The 11981-nt window shown below is 38.3% G+C and overlaps 1 protein-coding gene across 4 annotated transcripts; it reads right to left on the bottom strand.

The window, feature by feature from the left end:
* Positions 1 to 817: 817 nt before the first annotated feature.
* On the bottom strand, positions 818 to 6475 carry LOC113018357 (mucin-13-like). 4 transcript variants are annotated; one of them, XM_026161419.1, is made up of 12 exons: positions 6241 to 6475; positions 5155 to 5262; positions 4859 to 4981; positions 3973 to 4079; positions 3753 to 3811; positions 3468 to 3619; positions 2360 to 2488; positions 2222 to 2264; positions 2092 to 2129; positions 1830 to 1917; positions 1368 to 1647; positions 818 to 1265 (listed from the first exon to the last, which is right to left on the bottom strand). In XM_026161419.1, the coding sequence occupies exons 1-12, from the start codon at positions 6293 to 6295 to the stop codon at positions 1125 to 1127; spliced, it is 1323 nt and encodes a 440-aa protein (XP_026017204.1). In that variant the 5' UTR covers positions 6296 to 6475; the 3' UTR covers positions 818 to 1124. The 4 variants fall into 4 exon arrangements, with proteins under 4 accessions (XP_026017204.1, XP_026017206.1, XP_026017205.1 ...); XM_026161421.1 differs by lacking the exons at positions 4859 to 4981; positions 5155 to 5262; positions 6241 to 6475 and adding an exon at positions 4429 to 4502; XM_026161420.1 differs by lacking the exons at positions 4859 to 4981; positions 5155 to 5262; positions 6241 to 6475 and adding an exon at positions 4433 to 4502.
* Positions 6476 to 11981: the final 5506 nt, after the last annotated feature.

Here is an 11981-nt window from a genome sequence, read left to right as displayed (position 1 = left end):
CGGCCGTAGTGATCGATGTAGCGGTTCCGAATGACAGCAATATCAGGAAGAAGGAACACGAGAAGCTGGAGAAATACCAAGGGCTCAGAGAAGAGCTGGAGAGGATGTGGAGGGTGAAGGTAACGGTGGTCCCCGTGGTAATCGGAGCACTAGGTGCGGTGACTCCCAAGCTAGGCGAGTGGCTCCAGCAGATCCCGGGAACAACATCGGAGATCTCTGTCCAGAAGAGCGCAGTCCTGGGAACAGCTAAGATACTGCGCAGGACCCTCAAGCTCCCAGGCCTCTGGTAGAGGACCCGAGCTTGAAGGATAAACCGCCCGCAGGGGCGTGCTGGGTGTTTTTTTTTTCATACATACATACATACATACATATATACATACATACATATATACATACATACATACATGTGTGTGTGTATGTATGAAATGTACATGTATGCATGTAATTTTAATAAATATTAAATATTTAAAGAAATATTTAATTTAATATTTAAATAAATTCCCCTTTCACACTGTGGACAGTCTATTCTTTAGGCTCAGAGCTTGAGGGCCCTTCGCAGTATCTTTGCTCTTCCTGGGATTGACCCTTACTGGATACCGATATCCTTGTTGTAATTGGAAGTGACCAGATTTGACAAAAAGGCTACATCTTTGACACACACGCACACACATGTGCAACAGGTTCTTATAATTTTATTAGAAGAAACTCGTGTCATTCACAAAAACTGAATTAAACATCAAATTTCAGTTCATTACAAAAAATTTTTACATGAAAAAAAGAAATTGTGAATTCATACATGAAGGAAGCATTAATCGTATAACACAACAATATTAAGCAGCTCCTCATTATCGCATTATATTTGGACATGAACGTCCAGGTTTCTCATTCAGTTTGAATAGACAACTCTTCAGTAATTCATACTTCAATGAACCAAAACAGATTAAAAAAAAAATGAGACTAATCCTCAAAATCATGCCACCAACTTGATATAAAGTAGTCACGATCAGTTTGTACTGTAGTCAGATACATAAGATTCAATAAGGTTCATTACATACAGTAATTATAAAATACATTTAAAAACATAAACCTGTCATTGTATAGTGAGCCTTTCTGATTTTGTACTACTAGTAGCGTCTTCCATCATCGTGTGTGTAGTACGGGTTGCTCTGGCCTTGGTTCTGAGTATACGGGTTCATTGTAGGTTGATTCTGGGCATAAGAGTTGTTCTGAGATTGAGCCTGATCGTATGATTCATCATATAACCGCTATAGAGGAAAAAAAGAGAGAGTGAATTTAATGCCAAACACTAAGAAACCAAAAAGCCTGATGAGGGTATTTCTTCTCTATACACACAGAGACATACTCACCGAACCACTGTTAATATGTCCAAAGTTTTGTCGGCCATTGCTTGGTTTCATCTCCAGGTTGGTCCTGTTGTCCCAGCTGTTGGTGGTGGTGGCAGCTCGTGGGAACACAGGCGCCCCACCATTCTGAAAACCTGAATTGCCATTGCCTGACCTGTTAAATGAGACTCCCTGGCTGTGGCCCAACTTGTTGCTAGCCATCGGTTGTGCGGCAGAACTCGGGTTAGTGTAGGGTTTTTCCATTTCTGCACTTTTGCTCTTCTTGAAGCTTATGTTTAATTTTCTGAAATCACAGCAGTAAAATAATATTTGAATTCACTATTGTGTCTGTCAGACATGAACAAATTCTCTTGATTTTAATTGCATTTGCATCTAAAATAAAGCCTAAATCAAAATGAGGAAAAACACTTTCTCACATTTATGGGGGCAAATGAAAGATGTTATTGTTATTGGTAAGAAACTTACTGGGTAGCTACTACTGGTAGAAGGATGATGGCTATGAGCAGCAGTCCTCCAAGCACAGAGCCCACAATTACCAGAATGAGCTGCCAGTCTAATAAAACACAATGAATAGGACATAAACTTTTATCGCATTTTCCAGCTTTTGAATAACCTTTCTACCTATTGTATCATGTGTTATATTTTATCTTGTGAGTTTTTTCTTTAAATAGCTGTCATTAAGTAACCATGCTTCTGCTTTCACTTTAAAAACATGCAGTATACTCACTTTCTGAGCAGTTAAAACCAGAATAACCAAACGAGCATCTGCAAGACAAGAAGAAGGTTGATTTTAAGATTTATATTTAAAAGCAACCTTACATCAACAGAGGACATACAGGAGGGGAAGGAGTACTTACGTCACGCACTCATTATCCTTCAATTCTTTCCCAAAGGGACAAGCTGTAAAAAAGAAAAATTGAGACACTTTGTCGTTTGCTTACATAAGACACACACAGACACACACACCACTTACTTTGCTCAGGAAATTGTCTTACCAATGCACATTCTAGTACTGTAGTCTGTTTGCATGTAGCCTATGTTACAAATACAGCTGAAAGTTCCATCGCCTGATTTGCAGTTTGTGGAGTGTTCATCACAGGGAGTGTCATCACACAGGTTTGTAACTTTAAATGACGGAGAGAAAAAAAGCCTCAGTACTCAAGGACATGTTTCGCAACATGTACAACAGTAAAATAAATGAATCACTAATATGCCATGAAATGAACCCTGGACTGAAATTAACAGCATGACTTCATCTTCAAAATATCATGATCATCAGAACATCATAAATCACCGAAATATAAATAAAGATTACAATACATGCAATGGCAGCAGCTGCCCTGATTGTGACATCCATTATATTTTTATTACAACTAAATTATCTTTGACAGATGGTGGAAATAGTTTCATTTAGACAGAAGTGTAGATTTAGTACAAAGGATTCTGAAACACATCTTGTCAATTATATTCTTTCTGAAAACAAATCTATTCCTACTGTGAGTTTTATTCTAGATACATATCGACATAAAACAATGTGCTTGTCATGGCTGTGTTGTGTGGCAGGCAGGCAGGAAAAAGGACCCAAAATGCAGGACTCTCAAAACGGGACTGGAACTCAAAACGCAGCTTTATTGCTGGCAAAAGTTCCTCATAAAGTAATACTCAAAAAAGCAAAACAAAACCAAGACTCACAACAGAGGCGCTAGAGGACTGACCATGACAAACACACAGCATGTTGAGGGTACAACACGCGAGAGAGCAAAGGCCAACACAGGGCTTGTATACACAGGGGAGTAATCAGGGAATGGGAAACAGGAGGGGGACACAGCTGCGAGAAATTAGGCTAACGAGACAGGGGAGAAGTAAAACTGAGCACACTGACATCAGACATGAACATGTAAAACAGGAAACAAGAAATACTTTACTAAGACACGGACTTGACAGAAAATATAACCCGTAATACAAAATCAGACCAGCACAACTCAAGATTCAGAACATAAATATAATGAACATAATCTAGAAAAACACCAAAATATAACAGAAAAAGCTGGGTCAAAATGATTCAGAACCGTGACAGTGCTAGAGTACAGGTAACAAACTTACTGTTAAATGTGTTGTCAATCACGCTACAGTTCATACACGCTTTTAAAGTTTGTACAACTTGATCATCTGTGATTTCAGAACTGGCCTCGAAGATGATCTGTACTGATGCAATGACCTCTGAGCTTGCCCTTGACACACGAGTGGTTCTTGGACTGTAAAGACAGAAATCACATTTAGTGATGATTGCATCATTTATTTGTGCAGTATAATAACATGTTAATGTACATTGATGTGAAACAGGCTGAAAGATTTTATAGTAAAAGCTGTTGTCAGTCTGAGACTTACAGGAGTTTCAGCACTATAGATTTGGAGTAACCGTTCATCTCGTTATAAACTTCATCCAGCTGTGTTTTCAAAAGAAAATATGTTTTGCTCAGTATGACTATTAAGATTGATTAAATAACTGATGAAATTGTTTTTAGTATAACTTGTAATGTCAAGTGCATTTTCAAAAAATGTCCATAAAGACACATTTATTGATAGAGAATACTACCTAATTACTTACCTCAGCAATGATTTCATTAGCAGTTTCTATAAATTCCTTTGATGTGGTGTTTGTCATTTCATCTTTAAATGGTTTTTTCACTTGAAGATTTCCAGGGAAGACTTTGGCTGAAAACAAGAAAATATCAGAAGAAAGTGAAAATCTAATAAAATGATATTTTATATCTCTCATTTTCTTGCTGAAAGGAGGGAGATTGATGCCAGTCTCATACAGTGTCTGTCTGTTAAATATCAAGCTACAACTAGCAGGTACTTAACTAAGATTAAGACAGGAGGCTAGCTGGGTTAGTCCCAGACATAAACCCCAGAAAAACAAAAAAAACAAAATCCAATTTGTCATTCTTACACTTTATTTTTGCATGGATAAAGTAAACCAAATCTAAAATGTTAACATTAAAATGTATTTCACAGATTGCATTAAGTTGGCTAAGCCAGGCTAACAGTCAACATTACTCACTTACTGTTTATGTCCGACTAAATCAGGGCTGCCCAATCCCAGTCCTCGAGAGCTACTATCCTGCAGCTTTTAGATGCATCCCTACTCCAACACAGCTGAATCAAATGAATGGCTTGTTATCAGGCCTTTGCCAAACACGATGGCATGCTGAAGAGGTAATCAAACCATTTGATTCAGCTGTGTTGGAGTAGGGATGCATCTAAAAGCTGCAGGACGGTAGCTCTCGAGGACTGGGATTGGGCACCCCTGGACTAAACTGATTAGGAGATAGCTAGTTCAAGAGGTACATATTGTTTTGAATGACCTGTCCTTCAGTGATCTACTAATCTTCCTCCAGCCCACGTAGTGTTATATACTGCTATATAATCTTCATTCATGTCACTGTTAAATAAAGTAAAATCTTCATAGCGGCACACAAACAAATACTTACAACGTTCACAACTGTTTGAATCATTGTTGTAGGAATCACCAGCCAGGCACAAGCATATATATATGTTGTTATAACGGACCTCACAGGTGCTTCCAGTGCCACAGGGATTTGGGTTGCAGGGATCTTCAAAGTGAGAAACAAAACAAGTGCGAGCACACACACACACACACACACACACACACACACACACACACACACACACACACACACACACACACACACACACACACACACATCTGAATCACTGTATGAGCAATATATCATGTGAACATTTGGATCCAGAGGTATCAAATTACCTTTAAATAAAGTCGTTGGTGTTGCAGTAGTTGCATCGTCTGGTTTTGCAGTAGTTGCATCGTCTCCTGAACCTGAAATTTCAGGATCTTCTGCTCTTGTTGAAGAGGCTAATAGTTGTGTTAAAACGCAGTAGTTAGTATATGATTACCTTTGTTCACAACTTTGAAATTTGATACCCAGGAAGCAAGCCAGAGAAAAAAATTATATCAAAGTTATTAAAGCAGGATCATATAGTCTATGTTTAATGATGCAAGACATCAAACAAAGAGCTAAGTAGGGTCCTTTCTCAGTCTCAGTAAGAGAGCACCAGCAGTGACACAGACTCTGCATGGAAAACATAAAGTTCACTCAACCATCATTTAGGATTCAGACATGTAAAGCATCAAACAGTTTGCAGGATCTGAAGTGAACAAAGAGACTTCCTTGATCGTGGCCTTGCCAGAAGGATGTGGTATAACAACAGGGTCATAAAATAATAAAATGGCAATTAATGTCAGACTGTTGACATGAACACACTGGTCAAATTTGCTTATATATGTGCTAAACCAGCCCAGATACACAATGGTTGCAAAGGAAGATGTGCAAGTTAGACCATTATTAAAAACATATGAGTACTGGACAAGTGTATAGAATTTGTATGGAAGCAAAACAAAAGGGGAAAGGAACTAGTAACTGTTAATCATGAAAATGATATTCTCATATTCAAGCTAATTTGAGATATTTTGATTGGAGGACATTTATCCAGGCAGTCTTACGTCATGGCTAGCTCTCCATTTTGCTGTTACAGCTGTAATCTTGGATCAGGAATGACTGCAAAGTCTTAAATAACATAATCCATTTATCTACTATTTACATAAAGCCTATTAAAGCTCCACCTGTGTGCATAACAGTTTAGACTGAATTAAACTGAAAGCTTAATTAAATAAATTAAAAAAACAACTATATTAAAATGAATATTTCACCTCTAAAGTTTATCTGATGTTTTAATTTGTTAACATGTGCTCTACCCTGTCACTCTATCATACACTATCAAACTGACAAAAATAAGGATTTTAAAGTTGTTGCAATAAAATCAGGCTACTTACCAAAAATGGCTACAACAAGCCAAATGACAGACAGGAGGATGAATTTTTGAGCCATTGGATGAATCAAAAACAACTTTACCACAGGGTGGAAAAAAGTTAGTGAAGGCCAGAAGTGGCCGAGTCTGTAGTTCTCTTAATCTTTGAGCTTGAAACTGCCAATTGTTCTCCACTGGCAGTTTTAATCAGCAGCCACTCCTCCTTTAGTGTGCTAAGTGCAGGTCACACCCAGAGACGATGACCAGGAAGCCCACTTTTCAAGCCTTTTATCTACTAATCAATTTTCCATGACTTTACCAGCTGGGTTATCTAATGGATATTTTAAAGGCTGGTCCAGACCAACATGGTGCTGATCACAAACATATGTGCTCTATGAAGTGCAGAGAAAAATGATTCTTTTAGAATTAAAATTACTGTGGACCATTTGGATTTATTGGCAGTTAAAACCAAAGAAAGTGAAGAGAAGGAAGAAATTCACAAAACATTGCCCCAAACCTTTTATTTTCAGAATTTTTATTTGTATTTTTCTATGCGTATGCCTTATTTACAGCATATATCATAATTAAACCCATACAGAATGAAGATAAATCACAGTTATGGTTAAATTAGGTGCTACAATACTAAAGATTAATGAAATTCAAATATATATATTTTTTGTTTGTACTTATAACCGGGGGGATCTCTTTTCAAGTAAAGTTTGATCCTAGCATACCAAATTATGGAAGCTTCTTTCCAACACTGACCACCAACCCCTGACCTATGAATACCAAAACTTGAGATTAATTTTGTTTTTATTAAGTTGTGAGCCTAGCACAAGAAAACATGTGAGCTTGTTTCTACCACTGAAAAAAAGAAAAACAAATTACCAGGCAGAGTTTAATCAAGGTTTTGAGTTACTATTTCAAAATTTTGACTTCTGGATGGCATCTTATTGGATCATCAAAAACATTATTAAAATTACCCTTTGCTATTCCTCATTGTATGTTAGTTAAAACCAAAGAAAGTGAAGCAGAGAAAGAAGAGTTCCTGAAAAAAGCTGCCCCAAAATTCAGCCTGGTTATATCTTTGTAGAAAATGTTCTATTTTTCTATGGTTATACCTTATTTGGAGCAGATTTCATAGTTAAAGTTAAACTAAGGGCTATATAACTAAAGAGTAAAGCTTATTTATAAGATTATTTGTTTCTTAAATTCTGGAAGGATCACTTATCCTTAATGGATGGTTTTATTTTGGTGTTATTTTTCGTAAAAACATTTAACTTAGGTGGATCATTGTTATGGTTGTATTACATTATGCAGGAAAAGACTGAAGAGATTTAAAAAGGAAAGGAAACTATAGTTTCCTTTCCTTTTTATGTGTATGTGTACATACACATAAAAAGTACACATACACATGTATGTGTATGTGTACTTCTTCCCTATAGGGAAGAAGTACACATGACATCTTATCAAAGATCAAATGCCAACTTGAGCCTGTGTCCTTTGTACCCGCTAATAGAGTTTGATTTACAGTGGAACAGCTACCCATGGAGGTTATTATCATTGTGCAATATAAAACATGTCACAGTTGCTCTGAGCGACGCCCCACATGCTGCTATTTTTCTTGCTGAACTTATCTCCATATAGCTGATGCTTTCAAATATGTGCAAAGAAACCAAAAGACAAAAATAATGCTTCAATATTTATGTGGCACTGCAATGTTCAGTGTCAGGATTCGGCTGTGTGGCAAGCAGGAAGTGGACCCAAATGCAAGCTCACAGAGGCAGGAATGAACTCAAAACACAGCTTTATTGCTGGAGGGAAACGGCGAAACAAACTGATAAGAAGCTACACTGTGAAGCAATACACTAGCATACAGAGAAACACACGGCCATGAATGAGGGAGAAGGCGACACTGAACAGAGGGAGACGCAGACATAAATAGACAGAGGTTTAACGAGGGAGGTGGGAGCACACGGGGAACACAGCTGACACAGATAATCGTAACGAGACAGGGCAGGAGCAACACAACATGACACATACTGACGGGAGACTGTCAAAGTAAAACAGGAAGTACACAGAGGCGCAGACAGGAGGAGAGAGGGAGCACGGGGAGAGCACAGACATAACGGGCTGGGGAAAACATGGAATAAAACACGAGGGGAAACGGGGGCTCACAGATACACAGAGGGGCACACAGGGGGTAAAAGTCACAAGGGGAAGTCAAATAAGGAACAAAATACAAAAATACATGAAACTAAGAATGCTGGGCCAACATGGCCCAGGATCATGACAGTTCACCTCATTTTCTAGTAAATCTCAATTTCAGGCTTTATCTGTTATTTATAGGGGCAATAACGAACTTGAGGAACAAAGATAAGATCCCTGCCCAGTCATTTTATAAATTTATGACACTTTGGTCAGTGTTTTATTTAACCCTCTTTAAGCGTCTTCACAATCCCCAATAAAACACAGGTACATTTACACAACACTACAAAAGAAACTATGCCCATGAAATCCAATGCGATTACTAAAAAACATTTGAAATGGTTGCTTGATTAGATGGTTCACCCCACTTATAAGGTGTGTGGGAAACTAGGCGGGTTGTAAAACAGTGAAGGCTAAAGTGACCTTTGATTTTTAGATGTCATGTGATGTGAGATAACACAGTTGGGGCTAAACAACAAAGATTACAAGAGGTTAAAAAGACTTGAACAGAAGATTCTGAAGTTTTAAAATTTATTAAGAGCCATCATTATTATAGCGTTACATCACATCACTTTCACCATGGGTGAAGGAAACTGTTTCCAGGGCCTAATCCGTGGATCGACTTCCTTCGAGGCGTGGACGTCTATCAGCAGAGAATGTACCTTCACCTATCAGCAGAGAATGTCCCTTAGTCTGTAACACAGTCAAATATATTCTCAAGCAATATTCAAGCATGCCATTCAGCGTGTTAGTACGAGCTCGGGAGCAGCTTGGGAGAACAAGAAAACAGAGACTGCTTCAGGTTGTCTTCCCAAATTGACTCAACTTTATTCACAAGTACAACAGTTTATATAGAGGGTAAAATTCATGAGACAGCAGATTATCAGTTTAAACCAGTACAGACCAAGATAAGGGAGCGTCTTCCTGCCCTTGGGTGAAGAAGCATCCTTTGTATAGTGTATCAGTTCAGCTACAATTGTGATTATCTCAGCGACATATTTTCAAGGCACAAAACGAAGAGTTCTTTCATTAGTGAAATCTGAAACAAACCATTTGGCCTTCAACAGGCGTCTAAAAGATTAAGAAACTAATGTAGCTGAGGGAGTGATCTCTGTGGTATTTCAACCTTGTACCAGCCTGTGATTCTCACACATCAATTCTTGGGTCAAAGAGAAAAATAACTAAAACAAAGGGGCCTTATTGAATGACAGAGTTTTCCTGTATAATGTCACTATAAAACAATATCCAGTAAATGCTACCATGGTACTAAAATACCTAACAATGGGTACCAATGTAAAACAAAAATAGTTTTAACCAAAGTCAGTACTACTACTACTAATTATTATAGTAACATATCAACCAACTATTCACTTCTTGAATTGAATTAAAAGTCCTAAACAGGGGTGGATTGAGAGAAACTTTCTTAGGGTGGCATGGAAATCAGACAGGGTGGCAAAATCTCGCATATGGAAGCTTGTCTCCACCACTGAAATACATAAATAAATAAATAAATTTACACTCCCATGTTTTGACCTATGGATGCAAAAGCCTGAGATGCAGTGCAGAAAAATGCTCTTCTTGGTCTTCAAAGCAACCAATAATTTGTTTTTGTTTTAAAGACTTCTTACTTTTAATTTTTTCCTTTATACTCTGACTTCTTGATGTCCTTGTCCATTCCTTTATGAACACACTGTGCCCATCTACTGATGGCTGCTTCCAGCAGGATGATGCACCATCTCATGAAGCTCAAATCACCTCAAATTTGTTTCTTGAACATGACTCAAATGGGCTCCACCAGATCTCAGTTCAATAGAGCATCTTTGCTAAATCCCCCTCCCCTCCAGCACACACAAACAACAATAACTCAAAGATACAGCCTTGATGTCTGCAATTTTGCTCAAAAGCTTTATTGCACAAATGTGGATTACATTGCGGGAGAAACATAAAATGATCAATGTTCTTCCAGAATAAACTAGAGCTTAAAAACCTCATGACAAATGCTGCACAATTGAAAGCTCTGTATGAAAAACTTTTCCGTCAGATGTATTCTTCAAATTAAGTTTATTCCACGTATAAGATTCAAGCCTCGCTCACATGTTGCAAAAAAGGCAAAATAACAGATATTGACATAATATAGTTGTCTTTACCCCAGATTAGTTAGCGTACTTGTTATGGTTTATTTTTTATTCACAACAACGGAGTTTTACAGTCCATATTGGATCGGCTGGAGCCACTGTCGAGTCCCCATGGTGACCATTGTTGCCACTGTTCCCTTCACCTCCTCACATCTTCTCATGCTCCTATCTCAGCCCTTGGTACTTCTCCAGCTTCTTGTGTTTCTTCTTCCTGACGTTGATATCACTCAGTATGGCCACATCTATTACTACAGCCGTCTTCTTCTGCTTGTCCACCATGACTAAGTCCTGTTGATTAGCCATCACCAATTTGTTCGTCTGTATTTGAAAGTCCCACAGCAACTAAGCTTGATCATTCACAACCACCCTATTAGGCATATTCCACTGATTCTGAATTGTCTCTGGGGCATTTCTGCACAGTCTGCATATCGGGTCTCGCCTGGTGTAGTAGACAAGTGCTTCTACCAATCCTGTGCTTAGAAATAGTTCCTGTTCTGTCAGGATAAGTGCCTTTGTACTGTCTTTCGCTCCAGCTTTGTCAAGCCACTGGTAGGATTTCTTGATATCAGCTACTTCTTCTATCTGTCGGTGGTATATGCCTGTCTTCCATGACGGTTCCTATTTTTGCTCCCCCTTTTTCTTGGGTCTGCTGCCTGAGGCATTCAGTAAGCACATCATAAATTCTTTTTTTTTAATGATGTGACTAAGGCAATTCTACCACACTTGTTCAGATTGGCAGGGAAGCCAGCTTTAGTAAGAGTCCTGATGGTTCCATTTATACATGTTGGAAGCAACTGTGCTCCCTGGGACCTTCAATGCTACAATTTTTTTCTGTACCGTTCCCCAAATCTGTGCCCCAACACAATTCTGTCTCAGATGTTTGCAGACATTTCCTTGGACCTAATGGCTTGGTTTGTGCTTTGATCTGCACTGTCAATTACGTGACCTTATATGTATCTTTACAAATCATGTCCAATCAACTGAATTTACCAGCTGTAAAGAGATCAGGTTCTGAATCATTGCAAGATAAATGATGTGTTTCTTAGTTTCCAGTCTCTGAAATTTCATGAGGAACTCGTGTGGATTTCTCATTGGTACATGGGCTGTGCATAGAGTTACTGTTTTTCTGTTGTTGTACGTTGCTGTTTTAAATTATATTATAAATTATATTACAGTGTTCTTTCACTATACTGTTAATCTGGAACACCTCAGACTTTCAGAGCAGCCACAGAAATACTCTAGTTCTGTTTCTACAGTGGTTGGATGTATTAGTGATGGGCAGGATGAGGAGTCCAGATCACTAGTGAATGATTTTGTGGAGTGGTCTGGGAGGAATTATCTTCTTCTGAGTGTGAATAAGATCGTCTTCAGAAGGAAGAGAGTGGCGACATGACCCATGTACATGCTGGATGAAGATGTTGAT

The sequence above is a fragment of the Astatotilapia calliptera genome, unplaced genomic scaffold (genome assembly GCF_900246225.1).
Source record: "Astatotilapia calliptera unplaced genomic scaffold, fAstCal1.2 U_scaffold_68, whole genome shotgun sequence".
Lineage (NCBI taxonomy): Eukaryota > Metazoa > Chordata > Actinopteri > Cichliformes > Cichlidae > Astatotilapia > Astatotilapia calliptera.
Note: the sequence above shows the minus strand (reverse complement) of the source record. Positions and strands in the feature narration are given on the sequence as shown.